General features: G+C 47.2%; 2 protein-coding genes across 2 annotated transcripts; one reads left to right on the top strand and one right to left on the bottom strand.

The window, feature by feature from the left end:
- The first annotated feature begins 250 nt into the window (after nucleotides 1-250).
- On the top strand, nucleotides 251-2,729 carry LOC119304134 (SUMO-conjugating enzyme SCE1). Its single transcript, XM_037581297.1, has 5 exons — nucleotides 251-408; nucleotides 525-608; nucleotides 1,850-2,002; nucleotides 2,092-2,205; nucleotides 2,328-2,729. Exons 1-5 carry the CDS (start codon nucleotides 337-339, stop codon nucleotides 2,388-2,390), a joined length of 486 nt encoding a protein of 161 aa, XP_037437194.1. The 5' UTR covers nucleotides 251-336; the 3' UTR covers nucleotides 2,391-2,729.
- Nucleotides 2,730-3,525: 796 nt separating this feature from the next.
- LOC119300444 (LOB domain-containing protein 24-like) lies at nucleotides 3,526-4,135 on the bottom strand. The gene is made up of 2 exons (XM_037577401.1): nucleotides 3,962-4,135; nucleotides 3,526-3,861 (listed from the first exon to the last, which is right to left on the bottom strand). The coding sequence occupies exons 1-2, from the start codon at nucleotides 4,133-4,135 to the stop codon at nucleotides 3,526-3,528; spliced, it is 510 nt and encodes a 169-aa protein (XP_037433298.1).
- Nucleotides 4,136-27,999: the final 23,864 nt, after the last annotated feature.

The following is a 27,999-nucleotide window of genomic DNA, read 5'->3' as shown; positions in this document are numbered from 1 at the left end:
CACCAACGTTGACCCGCGGTGCCGCGACCGACCGCATCCGTCGCCGTCGGCCGTCGCGCATCCGATGCTCCATAAAAAAAAGAAAATAAAAAGAAAACAATTCGAAGCGTACAACCGACGGCAACGAATCGGTGCGAGGCCCCACGCCGCAGCGTGACGGGCCACGCCCACGCCGCCTCGCTTGCCCCGCCCGCCCACGCGGCCGCTGACAGGCCGGGCCCACCCGATGATGCAGAGGGAAATAAATACGGGGACACGCTTGACTTCAGCGCTCTCTCCGCCCCAAATCGTCGGCTCCACCCCACCTACCAGCCGGAGTCCACCGCCGCCGCCGCCATGTCTTCCGGTGGGATCGCGCGCGGCCGCCTCGCCGAGGAGCGCAAGGCCTGGCGGAAGAACCACCCCCACGTACGCCCCCTCCCTCTCGATTTCGCTCCCCGCCTCGCCTCGCCCCACCTAACCTGCTGTTTCGATCGAGGATGTCGCGCGGCTGTTCCTGATCTGTTTGGTTTTGGTTCTCGCAGGGCTTCGTCGCCAAGCCGGAGACGCTGGGCGACGGCACGGTCAACCTCATGGTCTGGCACTGCACCATCCCCGGCAAGCAAGGGGTAATAAGCTCTGCCCCCGCTCTCCTCCCGATCGTTTCACAGCGGCGTGCGTAGCACCTTCTATAGCCCTCTCGTTTGACCCTAGACTAGATCGGGTTGCTTAGCTTCGGTTGTTTCCCGTTCGCGACCCACCCACAGCTCGCCTGATCAGATCTCGCTCCGTGGACTGAGGTTAGGGCGTGCCGCTGTGTGACTCAACCGGGGACAGATATTGGATAAGAACCCGCTGGTGTTATTTCCTTTCCGCGGATTAGTGCTTATTTAGTTCGTCTGACCCTTCAATTGCATTGTGCTGTGGCCTGTGATCGTTTCTTCATGCATTTTCAGTATGGCCAAGGATTAGTACCTTTTTAATGTCAGTCTAACTGTAGCTATCTACAGAGTATGTATGTAGCTGCTACTGGTTTATCCATAAACGTCTACACTATTAGTAGGTTAGTTCATGCTTCAATTAGAGGTTGACTGGGAGTTCAATTCTTTCTGTATTTGTATGCACAACTTCAATTGCAAAGGAAAACTTCTGTCATCGACTCACCTAAGTAGAGTCACTATCAGGTCCCCAGTGAAATAGTGTTAGCATACCTGCAATAGCCCTGCTGTATACTTTCAGAATTTTCAACCCGGAGTTTAGGCACACATTTAGGATAGATAGATACTTCAAAAGGAGTGTTAATTGCTGCAATGGATGTTTGAGATGGAGTTAAATTGATTGCACACTGAACCTCAATTGAGTCACCACCGATTTTGTGCAAGTCCAGTTATCTACCCAGCCAAGTCAGTACATAGGTGTCCTGGTAGAGTTGCTTTAGGATATTTCCAGTCACTGTACCATATGGTTTCAATATCTTCAAACCCAGGATTCCTGCTAGCCAACTTATTGTTAACCTGCTCGTTCTTTGGTGGCAACGATCTGATTTAGGCTAATCTGAGGTGTCTAGCGACTAGCGTCAACAGTGAGTATAAACTGGGCTAAAATACTTGACAACATGTCCATGATTTAGTGCGACACATGTAGACCGTGTAAACATACGTTTCTTCTTTGTTAATGATCTCAGTTGTTTGCCTTACCTGTTCACTCTGTTGGATGCCGTTGTTAGCTTATTGCTTGGTACATTCTCAAGCTTGTCATAACTCATAGCCTTACAGCCATATTCTGCATTTGTCGCTTCTTTATGGTAGAGTCGTAAACTGTTTGTTATAACTTGGCGCAGCTTTAACTGTTCCCATCTCTTGTTGTGCAGACTGATTGGGAAGGTGGATACTTCCCTCTCACCCTTCATTTCAGCGAGGATTACCCCAGCAAGCCTCCCAAGTGCAAGTTCCCTACGAACTTCTTCCACCCGAATGTCTACCCTTCGGGGACAGTCTGCCTTTCAATCCTCAATGAGGACAGCGTAAGCCTGCAAACCATCTATTAGGGTATATTTAGTACTCCGTACCAGATTTGATAGCATGGTTTTACCATTTGATTGTTTCCTCTCAGGGCTGGAGACCTGCTATTACTGTGAAGCAAATCCTTGTTGGAATTCAGGACTTGCTTGATCAGCCAAACCCGGCTGACCCTGCCCAGACTGATGGTTATCACCTTTTCATCCAGGTTAGTCAACAGCGACCATCCAGGGTCTAGCTAATGCATTCTGGTAGTCCGGCTACGTTTCCTAAACCGGCTCGCATATGGCCCTGTAGTCGGTAACACACCTTTTCGGTATATATGTGCAGGATCCAGCTGAGTACAAGAGGCGTGTTCGGGTGCAGGCAAAGCAGTATCCCGCATTGGTCTGAGAGGAAGGATTGGCAAGCTTAATGATCCATGCTCTGCACATCCGCATAGTTATTGGAAGTAGATCTAAAATGAATGCCTCTGCATATATGGAGTTAGACCAAGTACAACCCGGAAAAGGGTGCCTTGAGAAGTATTCATCGTCTGTCATTGTGGACCAGTCTCGACTTAAGATCCGTGTTGGTTGTAGTCGGGTTTCATAACGGTGATCCCTGAACTAAGTGCTTGTTTTGTGGGTTAAATGTCTGTCTTGAGGTGGATTGCCGTGTGCGGTACTAGTCGGTTCTAAATGCGTCTGTTGGCTGCAATATAACATTTTGCCATGTGCCATGTTTCTGTCATTTTTCTAATCTGTATCCTAGCAAAGCATTTGTTTTGCTCTGTTCTCCATCTCTGCTGGTGGTAGGAGAAGAGAGGGGGAGTGGGCTCACCCCCTCTGCCCCAGCGTGCATAGATCCATTTTGTTTGGCGCTGTCATTTTGGCTGATTTGCTTCTAGACCTTGAGTGCTCTGGTAGCCAAGCTGGTGTCGCCGGACCTAAGCTCAAACCCATGGTGACAGCATCTGTCAGTCCTACTCCGATGGCACCCCCCTTTTCAATAACAAATCATGCTTCTTTCCTTTTACTACGAGGATGGCGGCACGATTGGCGTCTGGAGTTTATCTTCAGGCCGATCATGAAATTCAGCTTCTTCCTCCAGCTCAGGCTCAACTTCCTTGTGGCGGCATTAGGCATTGAAGAAATGAGCCGCTGATATGGACAGCAAAATGGAAAACCATGATTCAGTTTATTCCTACTCAACGTCACCAATGCATGCGCGTTTCAGAATTCAGATATCTGTACATTTCTATTCAATACCACCAATACACAAGCCTTTAATAAAATCTCTCAAATTAACAAGAGATTCTCTACCCACGGACAATAAAAGGTTGCATGTACACCACGTGACATATGTGGTAAGCAATTCAAACCAATTCAAAAAAAGAAGAAGATTGCGTGTAAATCATTGCAATACGACATTATTCATTCATCAATTATCAACTTCATCAGTGGTAAAAAGCCCAATGCCACCATCGTTCGCCCTGACATTTCCCCAGCCTGCATCGCATGCACGTACGCGCTTGATCGATCAGAGCTCAAATCCCGTCGAGATCTAGGAACTCGTCCGGGTCAAGCAACGGCACCGCCTCTCCCAGCCCTTGCATCTGCGAGATTGGGACGCGGTGGCCGTCGTCACGCTGCGGCTGCGGCGGCGGCGGAAGAGCAACCGTGGAACCCTGCAGCTGCGCACCGTGCGCGGGGACGATGGCGAGCTGCGCCCGCGTCCTGGCGAGCTCGCACTGCGTGGCCTGAATCTCCTCCTGCAGCTGGCTGATGATCCCGGTGCATCCATACACCGGGTCCTCCACCCGCCACTGCGCCTCCATCGCCATCGTCTCCGCCGCCTGAGCTCTCTCGTCCACCGGCAAGCTCTGCAAAATGGCAACTCAATTTAAATCTTGAACGGTGCAAATGCAAGGAGGAGCTCTAACATGTCAATGGTGGCCGGATCGATTACCAGTGGTCACGTACCTGGAGCAACCTCGCGACGTTGCTGGCGCCGAAGACCCGGTGGACGGAGGCGTAGCGGTGGGGGTGCGACGCCGGGAAGTAGGGGGCGAGCACGCAGTCGTGGGCGCACCGCCGGCGCAGGTACTTGCACGCCGCGCACCTCCTGCCGCCGCCTTCCTGGTCTTCCTCGTGCATTTCCACCTCCACGTCGCCGGTGGTGGACGTGATGATCTAGTGCTGGATCCTGGTGCGAGTTCGTGGGATTTCGTGGGATCTCTGGAAGATTTCGGGGAGATCTTGTGAGCGCATGCTTATATACGCATCGTGCATGGAGGGGGGAGCTAGAAATGGCAGCACCAACGGCTACGTCGGTGTAAACATGGCAAGCTTAACGGCATTGCTGTTGCCAATTCTAAGCGCGCCGCACGGCGGCCGCCGTTTGCACCTTCCTTTTACTCTCTCCGCAGGGCCAGCGCTTGGTCTCCCCGGCCAGCACTGCACCGTTGCCGTCGCCCCAGCTCCACCCAGTGATGCGTTTGCTTGTTACGCAACACTGATGAAGGTAGGGTAGGCGTTCTTGGAGTTGGAGCAGATCCTAGAGCTTCCTGTAATCCTGCAACTGCAGCCTTGCTTTGCTGATGAACCACATGGCAATATTGGGGACGTGCAGCATATACAATTCGGACAAGTTAATGTTAGTAGTAGTAAACGACACTGGCAGTGCCAGTCATAGAACTCTTCTTGTGGATGCACTTTCGTCACGCAGACTCTGAAAACAAACAAAATAACAGGCCCTGACTTGCATTTCAACAGACGGGCAATCTATTTCGACACGCTCTGTCACGTCTTGGCTATTTTAGACGTAGGATCAATGTATGCCACATAATATTTTTCTCATACTGTGGTGGCAGGACCATGAACTTAAGACCCCTTGTCTCTGATTTCATATTGAATTCATGCTCCGATCAATTCATCCAAAAGTCTGAACTAATGAAGAGAGGTGGGCATCAACAAACATTGGTCACTAGCGTGCCACATCCTTCCATAGGGCGTTGACCTGACACGATTTTAGCGCAAAACAGTCACGCGAGGTCCGGGGACAAGTTATTTTGTAGAAAGGACTCTCTAGTTATTTATTGGGCGAACTATCAAAAAATGCCGTTACATTACTTTCTTTCTTTCTCAAAATGCAAAATCCTCGTTCCCCATTCGCAAATTCCCTTCCCTAACACTAATTCGTATTGTTCCCAAACCCGAGACCATGGACGACGACGTCGAAGGTAGTGAGACATCCCACAACGGCTGAATGGATGTTCCGTCATGGAACGTAGCATGATAGCACCAATGTCGGTTCAAACGCGGGCTTGGTCCCACATTCATGACGGTACTATCTTTCCCGAAAAAATTTAGGGCATGTTCGGGTCAAAGGGATTGAAAACACAGGTTTGGAATGAAATAGGAGAAATGAAAAGGAAGGTAGATGCAAAACATAAGAACAAAAAACTTTGTAGGAAGCTACAGAGGCCTGTTCGGAATGCAGGATAAGGTAACCCATGAATTCAACACATGTGGGTCCCATGCATTGAATTTTAAATGATACTAATGCTGTGTAAGTGGGCCACTGTGTGTACAAATCAACCTTTTTGACAGCGGATGTGGGTCCTAATGTGCCATGGTCCCGCTTTCCCCCTGCCTGCCTCGGGCCTCCATGAAAAAATGGACTACGACCGGACGAAGGCATAGAAAACTTTCCGAATGGCAGAAAATGAAATCATTCCTTAAGGATAGCTTTCCAATGGTTTTCCTGTACTTTTCCTCCATCTCGAACGAGCCCTTAACTTGTTTGAATTAAAATTGTTCAAACAACTTGCTAATTGATTTAAATCATAACTAACTAACTGTAACTCAGAATTAAAGAAATTGTATATGTAATTGGACCCCAAAAATGCAAAGATTGCAGTGGTGCACTTGCTTTTCCTATTTAACAACTATAAAATATTGTTTAGGGCAGAACAATAATTGACTTATTAATTGCATATGAGACCTTTTCAGGAATTGTGTTATATTGCTTCCTACCTCATTTAAAAGGACTTGAGATGATAGTTTACTTATCTTCACCTCTTTATTCGACGATATGCAAGTTGCATATCAAAGTTTCACTTAATGTGTAGTACTTGTTTGACTTGCCTTTTCCATGCCATGTTTGTTGTTGATTGTGCTTTATGCATGACATGCTTGTTTACCGTATTGTTGGCCTCTTTTCGGATTTGCTTCTTATCGGTAGAGTACAGAGATGATGCGGAGTGGGAGAATTCGTTCAACTACACCTTCAAAGTTTGGCTTACAGATCTTATTCATAGCAGGATAACAAGTAAGAATGAGCATTACCTTGTATACCGTTAGTAGCTTTGCTTGCTGGATGTCTCGGTATTATCATTTGGTCTTGCTACCTTTAAGCCTCCCAATTGCCATGATACAACCTCTAACCTCCACTACCTAGCAAACCTTTTGATTAGCTATGCTACCGTGCTCAGCCCCTCTTATAGCGTTGTTAGTTGCAGGTGCAAGTTTTTCCAAGTGGTAACATGGATATATCTGGGACATCATTATTATATTGCTTATTTGTTAGACTTGACTATATACTTGTCTAACGATGGAAAGCTCAGGCCTATGCCTTGGTGATTTGTTCCACTCCGGTCAACCCTAGCTTCCGTTGTTCTGGCTATTATGTTCCTTGATGAGCTCATCATACTGTGTGTGGGGTATTATGCCCGCCCCTTGAACCCCTTTATCTAGCATTGAACTCTTCTAGAAGGCCCAGCATTGGTACTAAAATTTGCCAACATAAAACTTGCATAGGGAGTCATGAACCCGAGGTTTCCTAATAAACAACTTGGGTCAGCACCTAAGAAAAGCATTGGTCCACAATGAGCAGCTGCCAATGCCACCACGGGGAAACTTGGGGTTTGGCTATCAAAAGCTTTGCCCATCCATCTTGCCGGGTCTAAAGATACATTCGGCTCTGGTCTGAACGTCGATCCACCGGGAGGTCTTTTGAATTAATTTTACACTCGCTAGAGGAACTTGTTAGTCCCGAACTCCTGGAACATATTGAAAGGATCGATATGGTTGACTAGAGGGGGGGGGGGTGAATAGGCAACTACCAATTTTTAGCTTTTCTTTACCAAATTAAACTTTGCATCACAGTAGGTTGTCTAGATGTGCAACTAGGTGAGCAACCTATATGATGCAATAACAACAAGCATACAAGAAAGCAAGGGTAGAAACAATAAAGAGCTTGCACAAGTAAAGGTAAGAGATAACCAAGAGTGGATCCGGTGGAGACGAGGGTGTGTTACCGAAGTTCCTTCCTTTTGAGGGGAAGTACGTCTCCGTTGGAGCGGTGTGGAGGCACAATGCTCCCCAAGAAGCCACTAGGGCCACCGTATTCTCCTCACGCCCTCACACAATGCGAGATGCTGTGATTCCACTATTGGTGCCCTTGAAAGCGGCGACCGAACCTTTACAAACAAGGTTCGGGCAATTTCCACAACTTAATCGGAGGCTCCCAACAAGACCACGAAGCTTCACCACAATGGAATATGGCTCCGAGGTGACCTCAACCGTCTAGGGTGCTCAAACACCCAAGAGTAACAAGATCCGCTAGGGATGAGTGGGGGAATCAAAAATCCCTTGGTGGAAGTGTAGATCGGGGCCTTCTCAACCACTCCCGAGCAAATCAACAAATTTGATTGGCTAGAGAGATAGATCGGGCAAAAATGAAGCTTGGAGTATTTAATGGAGCTTGAGCAATAAATGGAGCTTGAGCAATAAATGGAGCTTGGGGGAGGAAGAGGTAGGTGAGAAGGAGGAAGGGGACTCCCTTTTATAGTGGGGGCAACAATCCCGTTGCCCCCCACCAACCAGCCCCGCACAGGGCGGTACTACCGCTGAGAGGGGGGCGGTACTACCGCCAGGCGACGGTACTGCCGCGCCAACCAGCAGTACTGCCACGCTGAGGAGACTTAGTAGGGAACAGACCCAAATGCGGTACTACCGCGGTGGTAGGGCGGTACTACCGCTCCTGGAACGGTACTACCGCCACTACAACCGTGACTAGTGCCGCAAAACCCGACACGAGAAAAAGACCTCTCGAATCGAGGCGGTAAGAGCCAGACTACCCAGCGGTACTACGGCAGTGGGGTCAAGGGCGGTAGTACCGCTGTGGAGCGATACTGCCGCTTGTGACCCTTCGGCCGTAGTACCGCAGGCAGTGCGGTACTACCGCTGGGGCGCGCGCGCGAGAGAGAAGGGATCTCTCAAATATGGTGAGGACACGGCGGAGGTGCCAGGCCCCCAGCGGTACTACTGCTGTGGAGCCAAGGGCAGTACTACCGCTGCGGAGCAGTACTGCCGCTTGGCTCCTCAGCGGTACTACCGCTGGGTGCGCGGTACTACCGCTTAGACCCAGACAGGACAAGGAAGAGAGGAGAGATCTCTTCAATGGAAAGGAAATGCCTGGAGGGTGAGAAGCTGATGTGTACGTGATGATTCCACCCATGCAAAACCCCAATGGACCCCCTCTTGATAGTACGGTGCCCTCTACGCAACTAGTCCACCGAGAAAGAGACGAAAGAGCTACACCGTCTTGAAATACACTCCGAGGGGAAGAAGGCGTCTCGTGCCAGGGGAGAATCTGTGAATTATTCAAAGCAGAAGACTAGTCCGCAAACATGTTGTCATCAATCACCAAAACTACCTTGAGAGAGATATGCCGTAACAATCTCCCCCTTTTTGGTGGAATGATGACAACTAGGGATTTGCGCAAGGAAAAGAAATAAAACGAAGAAAGCTAAGAACTACAAAATATAGGCGGGCTCCCCCAGAATGTGTGCACCAAGAGATGTCACGACCCACACATTCGGATCAACACTCCCCCTATGTTTTATAGTCCAACAATACTAAGCACAAGATATATGAGAGAATTGAATAAACAGGACAAGCATGCATCTCACAATAAACTACAGTACTCAGACATGACATAAGTAATAAGATAGCGATAGGGAGCATATGTCTCACACCATATGTCTAGAGCTTAGGTCTCACACCAAACCAAACCAAAGAAGGACACCAAGAGAACACACAAGAAACCACAAGACGACTCAAAACACGACATAAGAAGCAAATCCCTACACTCTCTCCCCCTTTGGCAGCGAGACACCAAAAAGGGCATAGAGTGACACTACGACTCCAGGTGATGGGAGGTGGAAGAGCTCGAACATCACATCTCTGCATCTTCATCGTGGGTCGAAAACTGCTCGGCATCGGAGTCGGTCCAGTGGCAATTCTGATGAATCCAGTCCTCCTCTTCAGTGATCTGACCCTCAGACCCATTGATAACAGTTGCTCCCATCTGACGCATGAGCTCCTTGTGGCGCGTCCTGGCATGCTTCTGCGCCACATGAGTCATGTACTGACCATGAGACTCCATGCAGAAAAGCTTCTTCATCTTGCGCTTAAGCTTCTGTGCCCACGACGGTTCTGCACTAGAGGGGCCAAAGTTCTCCTCATGATCATTAGTAGCAGCCTCACCCTCGGTCCCCATGGCAGCAGCAGCATCAGCAGACGGACCCCCTGTGGCAGCAATAGTAGATGGACCCCCTGTGTGAGGCGCTGTCCAGTTGTCCTTCTTCCTCAGACGCTTGATCTCATGAGACACCAAGTCTCCAGTCTCTAGCAGCACTCTGGGATAAGTCTGTGCCCAGGCCCTCTCAATGAGCCTCATGATGAATGGACGATAGATAGGACACTTGCGCTCAGACATGGCAGATAGAAGTTCAGACCACATGACATGAGAGATATCCAGGCTCTCTCCAGTGCTTGCTTCCTTCTCATGCTGACAGAAAAGGAGCATGTCTACGAGGTAAGAGTGGACCATATCCAGATTCCCGATCCGAGGGAAGAGAGTCTCACGGAATATGCAATGAAGAATGTACAGATACGGTGACATCTCATAGGTCTTCTTCTCAGTTACTGGGTGAATCTTCATAGTGCAGTAGGGCCAAAGGGCTTGCTTGTGGGTGGATGTAGCATTGCGGTGAGGACGGAAACCGACAGGAGTCTCAAGCCCGGTATCCACCACATCAAGTAACTCCATGAAAGCCTTCCACTTGACAGAAAGCAGCTTGCCATTGGTCATCCATGTCAGAGTCCTGTCGACATCCGTCCCAAGATGGACGGTGGCATAGAATTGAGCCACCAAATCTGCATCGAAATCCTTATTGAATTGCATGATCCTGAGAATGTTCAGCTGAGTGCACATCTGAAGAGCTTCGCCAAAGTACTCTGGGTCCTTCTCCACAACATCAGTATCAATGGAGCGAACATCAACAAAAAGATTCTTCTTGGCCTTGATCACATTAAAGTAGATGGCAAACTGAAAATGGTTCCAGAACGGGCGGTTGACCAAAGTGGGTTCTTGGGCCACCGCATAGGGGTTGCGACGACGCTTCTCCCAAAACTCCTTGTTGGTCATCTCAGTCACAGTCTTCCCTTTGGGTTTTTGGGCGGCCCACTTAGATTGCTGAGGAGGTGGAGGAACACTTGCAGATGCACTTGCTGGAGGCGGTTGGGTGCTCGAGGAACCACCGGCTGGCTCAGAGGTACGGTAGTGTTTTGATGTGGCACGCCCGGGGTTGATACGGCGACCTTGCTGCTCAGAAGGGTCATCACCTGGAGCCAAACACAAGAACACGCAAAACAACCAGAAAGAACGAGCATAAGCCAACAAACTCAACAAAAGATCAAGGTAAGGCAGGAAAATGATGGAAATTGGCACGCATTGGCAGTACCGTGACCTGCCCGCGGTAGTACCGCCCCAGAGAGAGCGGTAGTACCGCTCTAGGTCAAGCGGTAGTACTGCTCCAAGAGAGCGGTAGTACCGCTTGAGGTGGAGAAACATCAGTTTCTTAGCACGAGGCAGTGAAACAGCGGGTTCCTACTACCGTGGTCAGATCCGGCACTACCGGCCTACCAAATTCAAAAATAATCCTACCAAACTCTAATCGAGATAGTCTAGTTGCTTTCTCCAACCAACTCAAGCCTAGATTTAGCCAAAAATCTAGAGATGCAACCACCATTGCCCCTAAGAAACAAGAACTAAAAGGAGACAAAACGAAAGAAAGAACGGGGGCAATACCGGCATCCATGGCAAGAGGACGAGGTGGGGATCGACTCCACCAAAGGAAATGGAGAGGGACGCCCCGGAGACGGAGATCCGCCGGAGCCCTCCCGCGGTGAGAGGAGGCTGGAGAGAGGAAGAGACAAGAGGGGCGAAGTGAATGGGTATGGGGGAGAAGAAACCTCCCCTGCCCCGACTTAACCCCCTGGTCCCGTCCCTCAGCGGTAGTACCACTTATAAGTGGTAGTACCACGCACCACCAGCGGTAGTACTGCCCAGCACGCCACGGCAACTAAACAGACACGGCTTTAGCTCGACGAAACGACAAAAACGGCAAACACACCAGCAAACTACCAAGACACACCTCTTCACAAGAGGGCGGTGGCCGAGGCCACCTATGTTTGAGTCAAAAGGTATGGCACCGCGAAGATTTTAACCTTGGGCCCATGACCAAAACTCGTCTTTTAAGCACAAGTGCCATCAACAATGGCTAAAGTGAAAGACTTGATCAATTTATGCATAATGGGGGGAGGGAGAGTTCATTGAGAGAACAACAATCCCCCTATGTCCATGCCTACACCTAAACTAGACAACAAGTTGAGCGTGATAGGGTGTGCGCGGGTTCAAGAAACATTGCTCGAATCAATGATATTTAGCTCATGCCTTAACTCACGAAATCTTGCTTCATCCAAGGGCTTCGTGAAGATATCTGCAAGGTTGTCATGAGTGTTGACATAGTTGAGCTCGATCTCTCCTCGCCTAATGTGATCCCGGATGAAGTGATACCGAATCTCAATATGCTTCGTCTTGAAGTGTTGCACTGGGTTGAGAGAAATCTTGATGACACTTTCATTGTCACACCAAAGAGGCACTTTGTCACAAGTGACACCGTAATCCTTTAAAGTTTGCCTCATCCATAGAAGTTGTGCATAACAACTACCGGCGGCAACATACTCCGCCTCAGTGGACGAGAGAGACACACAACTTTGCTTTTTGGAAGACCAACTTACCAAAGAGCAACCAAGGAATTGGCACCCTCCGGAAGTGGACTTCCTATCCACTTTGTCTCCCGCCCAATTGGAATCCGAGTACCCTACAAGCTTGAAGTTTGATCCTCTTGGGTACCATAAGCCAAAGTTTGGGGTATGAGCCAAATATCGAAAGATTCGTTTGACCGCCACATAGTGACTTTCCTTAGGTGCGGCTTGAAACCATGCACAAATTCCCACACTCAACATGATGTTCGGTCTAGATGCACAAAGGTAAAGCAAGGAACCAATCATGGAATGATATACCTTTTGATCCACCACTTTACCATTGGGATCTAAGTCAAGTTGGCACTTGGTGGGCATTGGAGTGGAGGCCGGCTTGACGTCACTTAGCTTGAATCTCTTGAGCATGTCTTGAGTGTATTTGGATTGATTGATGAAGGTTCCTTCTCTTCTTTGCTTCACTTTGAACCCTAGAAAGAACTTCAACTCTCCCATGGAGGACATCTCAAACTTTGAGGTCATGAGAGCGGCAAATTCCTCATTGAAAGCTTTGTTAGGAGAACCAAAGATAATATCATCAACATATAATTGGCACACAAACAACTCCCCTTTGACCTTCTTAGTAAAAAGAGTGGGGTCGATTAGCCCAACTTCAAAACCACGGTCTTGTAACAACTCGGTAAGGTGGTCATACCACGCACGTGGGGCTTGTTTAAGGCCATAGAGTGCCTTATCGAGTTGATACACATGATCGGGAAAGTAGGGATCCTCGAACCCGGGGGGTTTCTTGATGTAAACCAATTCATTAATGGGACCATTAAGAAAAGCACTCTTCACATCCATTTGTTGTAACTCAAAGTTATGATGAGAAGCATATGCAATCAACATGAGAATGGATTCAAGACGAGCAACGGGAGCAAAGGTTTCACCGTAGTCGATACCCTCGACTTGGGAGTAGCCTTGTGCTACCAAACAAGCCTTGTTGCGAATGATAATCCCATGGGAATCTTGCTTGTTCTTGAATATCCAATTGGTTCCAATGACATTATGGTTCCTTGTTGGCCTTGGCACCAATCTCCACACTTTGTTGCGCTCGAAGTTGTTGAGTTCTTCGTGCATGGCATTGAGCCAATCCGGATCTTCTAGCGCCTCATAGACCTTGTGGGGTTCCACACAAGAGACAAACGCGTGATGCTCACAATAATTTGCTAATTGTCTACGAGTGCTTACCCCCTTTCTTAAGCTTCCAAGCACATTCGTCATGAGATGATCCTTGGTGGAGAGCTTGGAAGCAACCTTGGCGGCACGAAGCTCTAATTCCTCCTCGATGGTGAGTTGAGGAGCGGTTACTTGATCATCTTGAGCACCGTCATGAACTTGAACTTGCTCGGGGGAGAGAACTTGACCTTGGGCATCACTTGGTGTGTCAACACCGTCTTGAGTATGATCTTGCCCTTGGTCTTGTTCATGAGGTTGAGGGCCTTCACTTTGTTCTTCGGAAGCGTGTGGGCCTTGAGTTGGTGATGGCTCCACTTGAGTGGAGCATTGTCCTTCTCCTTCGGCCACAAGGGGTTCCTCAATGGGTAGGATGAAACCAACACCCATTCTTCTTATGGCTTGAGGAGGAATTTCATCACCTACATCACAAGTGCCACTTTGCTCCACTTGGGAGCCGTTATTCTCATCAAACTCCACGTTACATGTCTCCTCAATAAGTCCCGTGGATTTATCGAGGACACGGTAAGCATGAGAGTTTGTAGCATAACCAACAAATATGCCCTCATAAGCTCTAGCCTCAAATTTAGACAAACGAACACCTTTCTTGAGAATGAAACACTTACACCCGAATACCCGGAAGTACTTGAGGTTAGGCTTGTTACCGGTGAGTATCTCATATGGGGTCTTGTTCAAGCCCTTGCGGAGGTAGAGCCAATTGGATGCATGACACGCGGTGTTGATGGCTTCGGCCCAAAAGTTGTATGGAGACTTGAACTCCGCCATCATGGTCCTTGCCGCATCCATCAACGTCCGGTTCTTCCTCTCCGCAACACCGTTTTGTTGAGGGGTGTATGCTGCGGAATATTGATGCTTGATTCCCTCATCACTAAGAAATTCATCCAAGGTGTAGTTCTTGAACTCGGTGCCGTTGTCACTCCTTATTGTCAAGATCTTTGCATTGTGTTGACGTTGTGCTTCATTTGCAAAGTCAATGACGGTTTGTTGGGTCTCGCTCTTCCTCTTGAAGAAATACACCCATGTGTACCTTGAGTAGTCATCCACAATCACCAAGCAATACTTCCTACCTCCAAGACTATCGAAGGATGGGGGCCCAAAAAGATCCATGTGAAGGAGCTCCAAGGGCCTCTTTGAATAAATGATAGTCGTGGGAGGGTGAGCCTTCTCATGTAGCTATCCTTCGATACAGGCACTGCAAGCACGATCTTTAACAAAGCTAACATTCGTTAGTCCACGGACATGGTCCCCCTTGAGAAGACTTTGCAAAGATCTCATATTAACATGGGCTAAACGACGATGCCAAAGCCATCCCACATCAACTTTAGCCATTAGGCATGTCGCGGCCTTAGTGGGTCGCTCCGAAAAGTTAATCACATATAGACCGTTCTCGACATGCCCAACAAAAGCTACTTTAAGAGTCTTGCTCCACAAGAGGGCCACGGTATCGATATCAAAGAAAGTGGCAAAGCCCATGATTGCAAGTGAAGGAAATATGCCCTAGAGGCAATAATAAAGTTATTATTTATTTCCTTATATCATGATAAATGTTTATTATTCATGCTAGAATTGTATTAACCGGAAACATAATACATGTGTGAATACATAGACAAACAGAGTGTCACTAGTATGCCTCTACTTGACTAGCTCGTTAATCAAAGATGGTTATGTTTCCTAACCATGAACAAGGAGTTGTTATTTGATTAACGGGATCACATCATTAGGTGAATGATCTGATTGACATGACCCATTCCATTAGCTTAGCACCCGATCGTTTAGTATGTTGCTATTGCTTTCTTCATGACTTATACATGTTCCTATGACTATGAGATTATGCAACTCACGTTTGCCGGAGGAACACTTTGTGTGCTACCAAACGTCACAACGTAAATGGGTGATTATAAAGGTGCTCTACAAGTGTCTCCAAAGGTACATGTTGGGTTGGCGTATTTCGAGATTAGGATTTGTCACTCCGATTGTCGGAGAGGTATCTCTGGGCCCTCTCGGTAATGCACATCACATAAGCCTTGCAAGCATTGCAACTAATGAGTTAGTTGCGAGATGATGTATTACGGAACGAGTAAAGAGACTTGCTGGTAACGAGATTGAACTAGGTATTGAGATACCGATGATCGAATCTCGGGCAAGTAACATACCAATGACAAAGGGAACAACGTATGTTGTTATGCGGTCTGACCGATAAAGATCTTCGTAGAATATGTAGGAGCCAATATGAGCATCCAGGTTCCGCTATTGGTTATTGACCGGAGACGTGTCTCGGTCATGTCTACATTGTTCTCGAACCCGTAGGGTCCGCACGCTTAAGGTTTCGATGACATTTATATTATGAGTTTATGAGTTTTGATGTACCGAAGTTAGTTCGGAGTCCCGGATGTGATCACGGACATGACGAGGAGTCTCGAAATGGTCGAGACATAAAAATTGATATATTGGACGGCTATATTCGGACACCGGAAGTGTTCCGGGTGATTTCGGAGAAAACCGGAGAGCCGGAGGGTTACCGGAACCCCCCCGGGAGAAGTAATGGGCCATATGGGCCTTAGTGGAGAGAGAGAGGGGCAGCCAGAGGTGGGCTGCGCGCCTCCTCCCCCCTGGTCCGAATTGGACTAGGAGAGGGGGCGACGCCCCCCCCTTTCCCTCTCCCTCCCCACTTCTTTCCCCCTCCTAGTAGGAGTCCTACTCCTACTAGGAGGAGTACTCCTCCTGGCGCGCCTATAGGGGCCGGCCGGCCTCCTCCCCTTGCTCCTTTATATACGGGGGCAGAGGGGCACCCCTAGACACACAAGTTGATCTTCGTGATCGTTCCTTAGCCGTGTGCGGTGCCCCCCTCCACCATATTCCACCTCGGTCATATTGTAGCGGTGCTTAGGCGAAGCCCTGCGACGGTAGAACATCAAGATCTTCACCACGCCGTCGTGCTGACGGAACTCCTCCCCGATGCTTTGCTGGATCGGAGCCCGGGGATCGTCATCGAGCTGAACATGTGCTAGAACTCAGAGGTGCCGTAGTTTCGGTGCTTGATCGGTCGGGCCGTGGAGATGTACAACTACATCAACCAAACGCTTCCGTTGTCGATCTACAAGGGTACGTAGATCACACTCCCCCCTCTCGTTGCTATGCATCACCATGATCTTGCGTGTGTGTAGGAATTTTTTTGAAATTACTATGAAACCCAACAGTGGCATCCGAGCCTAGGTTTTATATGTTGATGTTATATGCACGAGTAGAACACAAGTGAGTTGTGGGCGATATAAGTCATACTGCTTACCAGCATGTCATACTTTGGTTCGGCGGTATTGTTGGACGAAGCGGCCCGGACCGACATTACGCGTACGCTTACGCGAGACCGGTTCTCCCGACGTGCTTTGCACATAGGTGGCTTGCGGGTGACAGTTTCTCCAACTTTAGTTGAACCGAGTGTGGCTACGCCCGGTCCTTGCGAAGGTTAAAACAGCACCAACTTGACAAACTATCGTCGTGGTTTTGATGCGTAGGTAAGATTGGTTCTTGCTTAAGCCCGTAGCAGCCACGTAAAACTTGCAACAACAAAGTAGAGGACGTCTAACTTGTTTTTGCAGGGCATGTTGTGATGTGATATGGTCAAGACATGATGCTAAATTTTATTGTATGAGATGATCATGTTTTGTAACCGAGTTATCGACAACTGGCAGGAGCCATATGGTTGTCGCTTTATTGTATGCAATGCAATCGCGCTGTAATGCTTTACTTTATCACTAAGTGGTAGCGATAGTCGTGGAAGCATAAGATTGGCGAGATGACAACGATGCTACGATGGAGATCAAGGTGTCGCGCCGGTGACGATGGTGATCACGACGGTGCTTCGAAGATGGAGATCACAAGCACAAGATGATGATGGCCATATCATATCACTTATATTGATTGCATGTGATGTTTATCTTTTATGCATCTTATCTTGCTTTGATTGACGGTAGCATTATAAGATGATCTCTCACTAATTATCAAGAAGTGTTCTCCCTGAGTATGCACCGTTGCGAAAGTTCTTCGTGTTGAGACACCACGTGATGATCGGGTGTGATAGGCTCTACGTTCAAATACAACGGGTGCAAAACAGTTGCACACGCGGAATACTCAGGTTATACTTGACGAGCCAAGCATATACAGATATGGCCTCGGAACACGGAGACCGAAAGGTCGAGCGTGAATCATATAGTAGATATGATCAACATAGTGATGTTCACCAATGAAACTACTCCATCTCACGTGATGATCGGACATGGTTTAGTTGATTTGGATCACGTAATCACTTAGAGGATTAGAGGGATGTCTATCTAAGTGAGAGTTCTTTAAGTAAATTAATTGAACCTAAATTTATCATGAAACTTAGTACCTGATAGTATCTTGCTTGTTTATGCTTGATTGTAGATAGATGGCTCGTGCTGTTGTTCCGTTGAATTTTAATGTGTTCCTTGAGAAAGCAAAGTTGAAAGATGATGGTAGCAATTACATGAACTGGGTCCGCAACTTGAGGATTATCCTCATTGCTCCACAGAAGAATTACTTCTTGGAAGCACCGCTGGGTGCCAGGCCTGCTGCTGGAGCAACACCAGATGTTATGAACGTCTGGCAGAGCAAAGCTGATGACTACTCGATAGTTCAGTGTGCCATGCTTTACGGCTTAGAATCGGGACTTCAACGACGTTTTGAACGTCATGGAGCATATGAGATGTTTCAGGAGTTGAAGTTAATATTTCAAGCAAATGCCCGGATTGAGAGATATGAAGTCTCCAATAAATTCTATAGCTGCAAGATGGGGGAGAACAGTTCTGTCAGTGAGCATATACACAAAATGTCTGGGTATAATAATCACTTGATTCAATTGGGAGTTAATCTTCCAGATGATTGCGTCATTGACATAATTCTCCAATCACTGCCACCAAGCTACAAGAGCTTCGTGATGAACTATAATATGCAAGGGATGAATAAGACTATTCCCGAGCTCTTCGCAATGCTGAAAGCTGCGAAGGTAGAAATCAGGAAAGAGGATCAAGTGTTGATGGTCAACAAGACCACTAGTTTCAAGAAAAAGGGCAAAGGGAAGAAGAAGGGGAACTTCAAAAAGAACGGCAAGCAAGTTGCTGCTCAAGAGAAGAAACCCGAACCTGGACCTAAGCCTGAAACTGAGTGCTTCTACTGCAAGCAGACTGGTCACTGGAAGCGGAACTGCCCCAAGTATTTGGCGGATAAGAAGGATGGCAGGTGAACAAAGGTATATGTGATATACATGTTATTGATGTGTACCTTACTAATGCTCGAAGTAGCACCTGGGTATTTGATACTGGTCCTATTGCTAATATTTGCAACTTGAAACAGGGACTACGAATTAAGAGAACATTGGCTAAGGACGAGGTGATGATGCGCGTGGGAAACGGTTCCAAAGTCGATGTGATCGCAGTTGGCACGCTACCTCTACATCTACCTTCGGGATTAATATTAGACCTAAATAATTGTTATTTGGTGCCAGCGTTAAGCATGAACATTATATCTGGATCTTGTTTGATGCGAGACGGTTATTCATTTAAATCTGAGAATAATGGTTGTTCTATTTATATGAGTAATATCTTTTATGGTCATGCACCCTTAAAGAGTGGTCTATTTTTGTTGAATCTTGATAGTAGTGACACACATATTCATAGTGTTGAAGCCAAAAGATGCAGAGTTGATAATGATAGTGCAACTTATTTGTGGCACTGCAGTTTAGGTCATATCGGTGTAAAGCGCATGAAGAAACTCCATACTGATGGACTTTTTGAACCACTTGATTATGAATCACTTGGTACTTGCGAACCGTGCCTCATGGGCAAGATGACTAAAACACCGTTCTCCGGTATTATGGAGAGAGCAACAGATTTGTTGGAAATCATACATACAGATGTATGTGGTCCGATGAATATTGAAGCTCGTGGCGGATATCGTTATTTTCTCACCTTCACAGATGACTTAAGCAGATATGGGTATATCTACTTAATGAAACATAAGTCTGAAACGTTTGAAAAGTTCAAAGAATTTCAGAGTGAAGTTGAAAATCATCGTAACAAGAAAATAAAGTTTCTACGATCTGATCGTGGAGGAGAATATTTGAGTTACGAGTTTAGTGTACATTTGAAAAATTGTGGAATAGTTTCGCGACTCACGCCACCCGGAACACCACAGCGTAATGGTGTGTCCGAACGTCGTAATCGTACTTTACTAGATATGGTGCGATCTATGATGTCTCTTACTGATTTACCGCTATCGTTTTGGGGATACGCTCTAGAGACGGCCGCATTCACGTTAAATAGGGCACCATCAAAATCTGTTGAGACGACGCCTTATGAACTGTGGTTTGGCAAGAAACCAAAGTTGTCGTTTCTGAAAGTTTGGGGCTGCGATGCTTATGTGAAAAAGCTTCAACCTGATAAGCTCAAACCCAAATCGGAGAAATGTGTCTTCATAGGATATCCAAACGAAACTATTGGATACACCTTCTATCACAGATCCGAAGGCAAGACTTTTGTTGCTAAATTCGGAAACTTTCTGGAGAAGGAGTTTCTCTCGAAAGAAGTGAGTGGGAGGAAAGTAGAACTTGATGAGGTAACTGTACCTGCTCCCTTATTGGAAAGTAGTGCATCACAGAAAACTGTTTCTGTGACACCTACACCAGTTAGTGAGGAAGCTAATGATGATGATCATGAAACTTTAGAACAAGATACTACTGAACCTCGTAGATCAACCAGAGTAAGATCCGCGCCAGAGTGGTACGGTAATCCTGTTCTGGAAGTCATGCTACTAGATCATGATAAACCTACGAACTATGAAGAAGCGATGGTGAGCCCAGATTCCGCAAAATGGCTTGAAGCCATGAAATCTGAGATGGGATCCATGTATGAGAACAAAGTATGGACTTTGGTTGACTTGCCCGATGATCGGCAAGCAATTGAGAATAAATGGATCTTCAAGAAGAAGACTGACGCTGATGGTAATATTACTGTTTACAAAGCTCGACTTGTCGCAAAAGGTTTTCGGCAAGTTCAAGGGATTGACTACGATGAGACCTAATCACCCGTAGCGATGCTTAAGTCTGTCCGAATCATGTTAGCAATTGCCGCATTTTATGATTATGAAATTTGGCAGATGGATGTCAAAACTGCATTCCTGAATGGATTTCTGGAAGAAGAGTTGTATATGATGCAACCAGAAGGTTTTTTCGATCCAAAGGGAGCTAACAAAGTGTGCAAGCTCCAGCGATCCATTTATGGACTGGTGCAAGCCTCTCGGAGTTGGAATAAACGCTTTGATAGTGTGATCAAAGCATTTGGTTTTATACAGACTTTTGGAGAAGCATGTATTTACAAGAAAGTGAGTGGGAGCTCTGTAGCATTTCTGATATTATATGTGGATGACATATTACTAATTGGAAATGATATAGAATTTCTGGATAGCATAAAGGGATACTTGAATAAGAGTTTTTCGATGAAAGACCTCGGTGAAGCTGCTTACATATTAGGCATTAAGATCTATAGAGATAGATCAAGACGCTTAATTGGACTTTCACAAAGCACATACCTTGACAAAGTTTTGAAGAAGTTCAAAATGGATCAAGCAAAGAAAGGGTTCTTGCCTGTGTTACAAGGTGTGAAGTTGAGTAAGACTCAATGCCCGACCACTGCAGAAGATAGAGAGAAAATGAAAGATGTTCCCTATGCTTCAGCCATAGGCTCTATCATTATGCAATGTTGTGTACCAGACCTAATGTGTGCCTTGCTATAAGTCTAGCAGGAAGGTACCAAAGTGATCCAGGAGTGAATCACTGGACAGCGGTCAAGAACATCCTGAAATACCTGAAAAGGACTAAGGATATGTTTCTCATATATGGAGGTGACAAAGAGCTCATCATAAAAGGTTACGTTGATGCAAGCTTTGACACTGATCCGGACGATTCTAAATCGCAAACCGGATACGTGTTTACATTAAACGTTGGAGCTGTCAGTTGGTGCAGTTCTAAACAAAGCGTTGTAGCGGGATCTACATGTGAAGCGGAGTACATAGCTGCTTCAGAAGCAGCAAATGAAGGAGTCTGGATGAAGGAGTTCATATCCGATCTAGGTGTCATACCTAGTGCATCGGGTCCAATGAAAATCTTTTGTGACAATACTGGTGCAATTGCCTTGGCAAAGGAATCCAGATTTCACAAGAGAACCAAGCACATCAAGAGACGCTTCAATTCCAGCCGGGATCTAGTCCAGGTGGGAGACATAGAGATTTGCAAGATACATACGGATCTGAATGTTGCAGACCCGTTGACTAAGCCTCTTCCACGAGCAAAACATGATCAGCACCAAGGCTCCATGGGTGTTAGAATCATTACTGTGTAATCTAGATTATTGACTCTAGTGCAAGTGGGAGACTGAAGGAAATATGCCCTAGAGGCAATAATAAAGTTATTATTTATTTCCTTATATCATGATAAATGTTTATTATTCATGCTAGAATTGTATTAACCGGAAACATAATACATGTGTGAATACATAGACAAACAGAGTGTCACTAGTATGCCTCTACTTGACTAGCTCGTTAATCAAAGATGGTTATGTTTCCTAACCATGAACAAGGAGTTGTTATTTGATTAACGGGATCACATCATTAGGTGAATGATCTGATTGACATGACCCATTCCATTAGCTTAGCACCCGATTGTTTAGTATGTTGCTATTGCTTTCTTCATGACTTATACATGTTCCTATGACTATGAGATTATGCAACTCCCATTTGCCGGAGGAACACTTTGTGTGCTACCAAACATCACAACGTAAATGGGTGATTATAAAGGTGCTCTACAAGTGTCTCCAAAGGTACATGTTGGGTTGGCGTATTTCGAGATTAGGATTTGTCACTCCGATTGTCGGAGAGGTATCTCTAGGCCCTCTCGGTAATGCACATCACATAAGCCTTGCAAGCATTGCAACTAATGAGTTAGTTGTGAGATGATGTATTACGGAACGAGTAAAGAGACTTGCCGGTAACGAGACTGAACTAGGTATTGAGATACCGACGATCGAATCTCGGGCAAGTAACATACCGATGACAAAGGGAACAACGTATGTTGTTATGCGGTCTGACCGATAAAGATCTTCGTAGAATATGTAGGAGCCAATATGAGCATCCAGGTTCCGCTATTGGTTATTGACCGGAGACGTGTCTCGGTCATGTCTACATTGTTCTCGAACCCGTAGGGTCCGCACGCTTAAGGTTTCGATGACAGTTATATTATGAGTTTATGAGTTTTGATGTACCGAAGTTAGTTCGGAGTCCCGGATGTGATCACGGACATGACGAGGAGTCTTGAAATGGTCGAGACATAAAGATTGATATATTGGACGGCTATATTCGGACACCGGAAGTGTTCCAGGTGATTTCGGAGAAAACCGGAGAGCCGGAGGGTTACCGGAACCCCCCCGGGAGAAGTAATGGGCCATATGGGCCTTAGTGGAGAGAGAGGGGCAGCCAGAGGTGGGCTGCGTGCCTCCTCCCCCCTGGTCCGAATTGGACTAGGAGAGGGGGCGGCGCCCCCCCTTTCCCTCTCCCTCCCCACTTCTTTCCCCCTCCTAGTAGGAGTCCTACTCCTACTAGGAGGAGGACTCCTCCTGGCGCGCCTATAGGGGCCAGCCGGCCTCCTCCCCTTGCTCCTTTATATACGGGGGCAGAGGGGCACCCCTAGACACACAAGTTGATCTTCGTGATTGTTCCTTAGCCGTGTGCGGTGCCCCCCTCCACCATATTCCACCTCGGTCATATTGTAGCGGTGCTTAGGCGAAGCCCTGCGACGGTAGAACATCAAGATCGTCACCACGCCATCATGCTGACGGAACTCCTCCCCGACGCTTTGCTGGATCGGAGCCCGGGGATCGTCATCGATCTGAACGTGTGCTAGAACTCGGAGGTGTCGTAATTTCGGTGCTTGATCGGTCGGGCCATGGAGACGTACGACTACATCAACCAAACGCTTCCGTTGACAATCTACAAGGGTACGTAGATCACACTCCCCCCTCTCGTTGCTATGCATCACCATGATCTTGCGTGTGCGTAGGAATTTTTTTGAAATTACTATGAAACCCAACAGCAAGTTGACGAACGGAAAGTAAATTGTATGCAAGGGACTCAACAAGCATGACCTTCTCGATCGTGAGATCATGAGAGATGACCACCTTGCCAAGTCCCAATAGCTTAGAGGATGAGGCGTCACCCCACTCGACATTGGTGGGCATAGATGGAACTTTGTGCATGTCCACCACCAAGTCCTTGCTTCCGGTCATATGATTTGTAGCTCCGCTATCAAGCAACCATGATCCACCTCCGGAAGCAAACACCTACAAGAGATCAATGCTTGGTTTTAGGTACCCATTTTGTAATGGGTCCTTTGATGTTAGTAACAAGGGTCTTAGGAACCCAAATAGACCATTCAATGTACTCATGAAGAGAACCAACAAATTTGGCATAAACATGCCCATCACTAGCACGACATAACACATAAGAAGGATTAAAATCGCCGGCTTTGTTGGGAGGGATGACATTGCCCTTCTTGACATTGTTCTTCTTCTTCTCCTCGGGGGCACTCTCTCCCTCCCTCACAAAGGTTTGCATGAGGGTAGGAGGTCGTTTGGTCTTGTCATTCTTCTTCATGTTCTTGGAGTCGGGCACGTACCCAACCCCTTCCTTGGCCACACCTCCCTTTTGGTTGATCAAGAGATCGTTGAGGTTCTTCTTGCCTTGTATGCAAGTCGCAAGACCTCTCTCAAGTTGCTCCTTCAACTTAGCATTTTCCTCAACAAGATGTATATGCTCACAACACAGGTTAGTAGCATTTGCATTATCAATTAAAACCATATGAGGAAAAGTTGCTTTCTCCTTAGTTAGCTTCACTTGGAGTTGATCATGAGACTCCTTGAGACTAGCGTGAATACCCTTCAAGGCCTTGTGGGCCTTGTCAAGTATATCAAACTCCTCTTTGAGTCTAGCAAGATCAACCCCGAGTTTGGCCTTCTCGGAATTTAGCACACGAGAAACAATGAGGGCATGATCATAATCTTTCTTTAACTTAGCATGATCAACGTTGTGTGACTCCTCAAGAGCCAAACGAAGACCACGCTCTTCCTCAAGAGCATTGGAAAGATCCGAAATCTCATCGGCATAGTCACGACTATGCCCTTCCATCTTAGAGATGGTGTCTTCGTGAGCCTCGATCATGTCATTGGCCTCACCAAGTTGTTCCAAGAGAGCAACAAAGTGCTTCTTGGATTTTCCCTTGAGTTTGCCCATAAAAGCCTCAAACTCGTTAGCCTCCACATTAGCTCCCTCAAGTTCATTAATGCTATCCGTTTGGGAAGGATGATTAATGATGGTAGTTTTGATGTTGGAGGTTACCTTGTTGGTGGCTTTAGCCATGAGGCACTTGGCGGTGATGCTCTCGTTGGGTGAGTCGAAGAGAGACACCCGTGACGTTGTTGCAATGGCAACGGAGGCCATGGCAACCGACTCGTCTGTTGGGTTTCGTAGTAATTTCAAAAAATTTCCTACGCTCACGCAAGATCATGGTGATGCATAGCAACGAGAGGGGAGAGTATGATCTACATACCCTTGTAGATCGACAACGGAAGCGTTTGGTTGATGTAGTCGTACGTCTCCACGGCCCGACCGATCAAGCACCGAAACTATGGCACCTCCGAGTTCTAGCACACGTTCAGCTCGATGACGATCCCTAGACTCCGATCCAGCAAAGTGTCAGGGAAGAGTTTCGTCAGCACGACGGCGTGGTGACGATCTTGATGTACTACTGCAGCAGGGCTTCGCCTAAGCACCGCTACAATATTATCGAGGACTAGGTGGAAGGGGGCACCGCACACGGCTAAGAATATGATCACGTGGATCAACTTGTGTTTCTCTGGGGTGCCCCTGCCTCCGTATATAAAGGCTCAAAGGGGGGGTGCGTCCGGCCTAGGAGAGGCGCGCCAGGAGGAGTCCTACTCCCTCTGGGAGTAGGATTCCCCCCCAATCCTAGTTGGAATAGGATTCGCGGAGGGGGGAAAAGAGAGAGGGGGGCGGCCCCCTCTCCTTGTCCTATTCGGACCAAGGGAGGGGAGGGGCGCGCGGCCCATCTTGGGCTGCTCCTTCTCTTTTCCACTAAGGCCCACTTAGGCCCATATAGCTCCCGGGGGGTTCCGGTAACCTCCCGGTACTCCGGAAAATCCCGATTTCACCCGGAACACTTCCGATATCCAAACATAGGCTTCCAATATATCAATCTTTATGTCTCGACCATTTCGAGACTCCTCGTCATGTCCGTGATCACATATGGGACTCCGAACAACCTTCGGTACATCAAAATGTATAAACTCATAATATAACTGTCATCGTAACCTTAAGCGTGTGGACCCTACGGGTTCGAGAACAATGTAGACATGACCGAGACACGTCTCCGGTTAATAACCAATAGCGGAATCTGGATGCTCATATTGGCTCCTACATATTCTACGAAGATCTTTTATCGGTCAGACCGCATAACAACATACATTGTTCCCTTTGTCATCGGTATGTTACTTGCCCGAGATTCGATCGTCGGTATCCCATACTTAGTTCAATCTCGTTACCGGCAAGTCTCTTTACTCGTTCTGTAATACATCATCCGCAACTAACTCATTAGTTGCAATGCTTGCAAGGCTTAAGTGATGTGCATTACTGAGAGGGCCCAGAGATACCTCTCCGACAATCGGAGTGACAAATCCTAATCTTGAAATACGCCAACCCAACATGTACCTTTGGAGACACCTGTAGAGATCCTTTATAATCACCCAGTTACGTTGTGACGTTTGGTAGCACCCAAAGTGTTCCTCTGGCAAACGGGAGTTGCATAATCTCATAGTCATAGGAACATGTATAAGTCATGAAGAAAGCAATAGCAACATACTAAACGATCGGGTGCTAAGCTAATGGAATGGGTCATGTCAATCAGATCATTCAACTAATGATGTGATCCTGTTAATCAAATGACAACTCTTTGTCCATGGTTAGGAAACATAACCATCTTTGATTAACAAGCTAGTCTAGTAGAGGCATACTAGTGACACTCTGTTTATCTATGTATTCACACATGTATTATGTTTCCGGTTAATACAATTCTAGCATGAATAATAAACTTTTATCATGATATAAGGAAATAAATAATAACTTTATTATTGCCTCTAGGGCATATTTCCTTCAGTCTCCCACTTGCACTAGAGTCAATAATCTAGATTACACAGTAATGATTCTAACACCCATGGAGCCTTGGTGCTGATCATGTTTTGCTCGTGGAAGAGGCTTAGTCAACGGGTCTGCAACATTCAGATCCGTATGTATCTTGCAAATCTCTATTTCTCCCACCTGGACTAGATCCCGGATGGAATTGAAGCGTCTCTTTGATGTGCTTGGTTCTCTTGTGAAATCTGGATTCCTTCGCCAAGGCAATTGCACCAGTATTGTCACAAAAGATTTTCATTGGACCCGATGCACTAGGTACGACACCTAGATCGGATATGAACTCCTTCATCCAGACTCCTTCATTTGCTGCTTCCGAAGCGGCTATGTATTCCGCTTCACACGTAGATCCCGCCATGACGCTTTGTTTAGAACTGCACCAACTGACAGCTCCACCGTTTAATGTAAACACGTATCCGGTTTGCGATTTAGAATCGTCCGGATCAGTGTCAAAGCTTGCATCAACGTAACCGTTTACGATGAGCTCTTTGTCACCTCCATATACGAGAAACATATCCTTAGTCCTTTTCAGGTACTTCAGGATGTTCTTGACCGCTGTCCAGTGATCCACTCCTGGATTACTTTGGTACCTCCCTGCTAGACTTATAGCAAGGCACGCATCAGGTCTGGCACACAGCATTGCATACATGATAGAGCCTATGGCTGAAGCATAGGGAACATCTTTCATCTTCTCTCTATCTTCTGCAGTGGTCGGGCATTGAGTCCGACTCAACTTCACACCTTGTAACTGTTGGGGAACGTTGCAGAAAACAAAAATTTTCCTACTCGTTTCACCAAGATCATCTAGGAGTTCATCTACCAACGAGTGATTAGATGCATCTACATACCTTTGTAGATCGCGAGCGGAAGCGTTCAAAAGAACGGTGATGATGTAGTCGTACTCGACGTGATCCAAATCACCGATGACCAGCGCCGAACGGACGGCACCTCCGCGTTCAACACACGTACGGAACAGCCACGTCTCCTCCTTCTTGATCCAGCAAGGGAGGGAGGAGAGGTTGAGGGAGATGGCACCAGCAGCAGCACGACGGCGTGGTGTTGATGGAGCTGCAGTACTCCGGCAGAGCTTCGCTAAGCACTATGGAGGTGGAGGAGGTGTTGGGGAGGGAGAAGGAGGCAACCAAAGGCCAAGGCGTTCAGGTATGAAGTCCCTCCTCTCCCCCACTATATATAGGGGTGCCAAGGGGGGGTGGGCGGCCCTAGGAGATCCAATCTCCTAGGGGGTGCGGCGGCCAAGGGGGGTTTCCCTCCCCCCCAAGGCACCTAGGAGGTGCCTTACCCTCCTAGGACTCTTGCCCCCTTAA

The sequence above is a fragment of the Triticum dicoccoides genome, chromosome 5A (assembly GCF_002162155.2).
Source record: "Triticum dicoccoides isolate Atlit2015 ecotype Zavitan chromosome 5A, WEW_v2.0, whole genome shotgun sequence".
Taxonomy (NCBI): domain Eukaryota; kingdom Viridiplantae; phylum Streptophyta; class Magnoliopsida; order Poales; family Poaceae; genus Triticum; species Triticum dicoccoides.
Note: the sequence above shows the minus strand (reverse complement) of the source record. Positions and strands in the feature narration are given on the sequence as shown.

What these genes read in the sequence shown, in the direction of transcription:
- LOC119304134 (XM_037581297.1), top strand. Translation starts at nt 337, where the DNA reads ATGTCTTCCGGTGGGATCGCGCGCGGCCGCCTCGCCGAGGAGCGCAAG. An exon ending in GGCGGAAGAACCACCCCCAC is followed by an intron (nt 409 to 524) that starts GTACGCCCCCTC and finishes TGGTTCTCGCAG; the next exon opens with GGCTTCGTCGCCAAGCCGGA. An exon ending in GTTATCACCTTTTCATCCAG is followed by an intron (nt 2,206 to 2,327) that starts GTTAGTCAACAG and finishes ATATATGTGCAG; the next exon opens with GATCCAGCTGAGTACAAGAG.
- LOC119300444 (XM_037577401.1), bottom strand. Translation starts at nt 4,135, where the DNA reads ATGCACGAGGAAGACCAGGAAGGCGGCGGCAGGAGGTGCGCGGCGTGC. An exon ending in ACGTCGCGAGGTTGCTCCAG is followed by an intron (nt 3,862 to 3,961) that starts GTACGTGACCAC and finishes GCCATTTTGCAG; the next exon opens with AGCTTGCCGGTGGACGAGAG.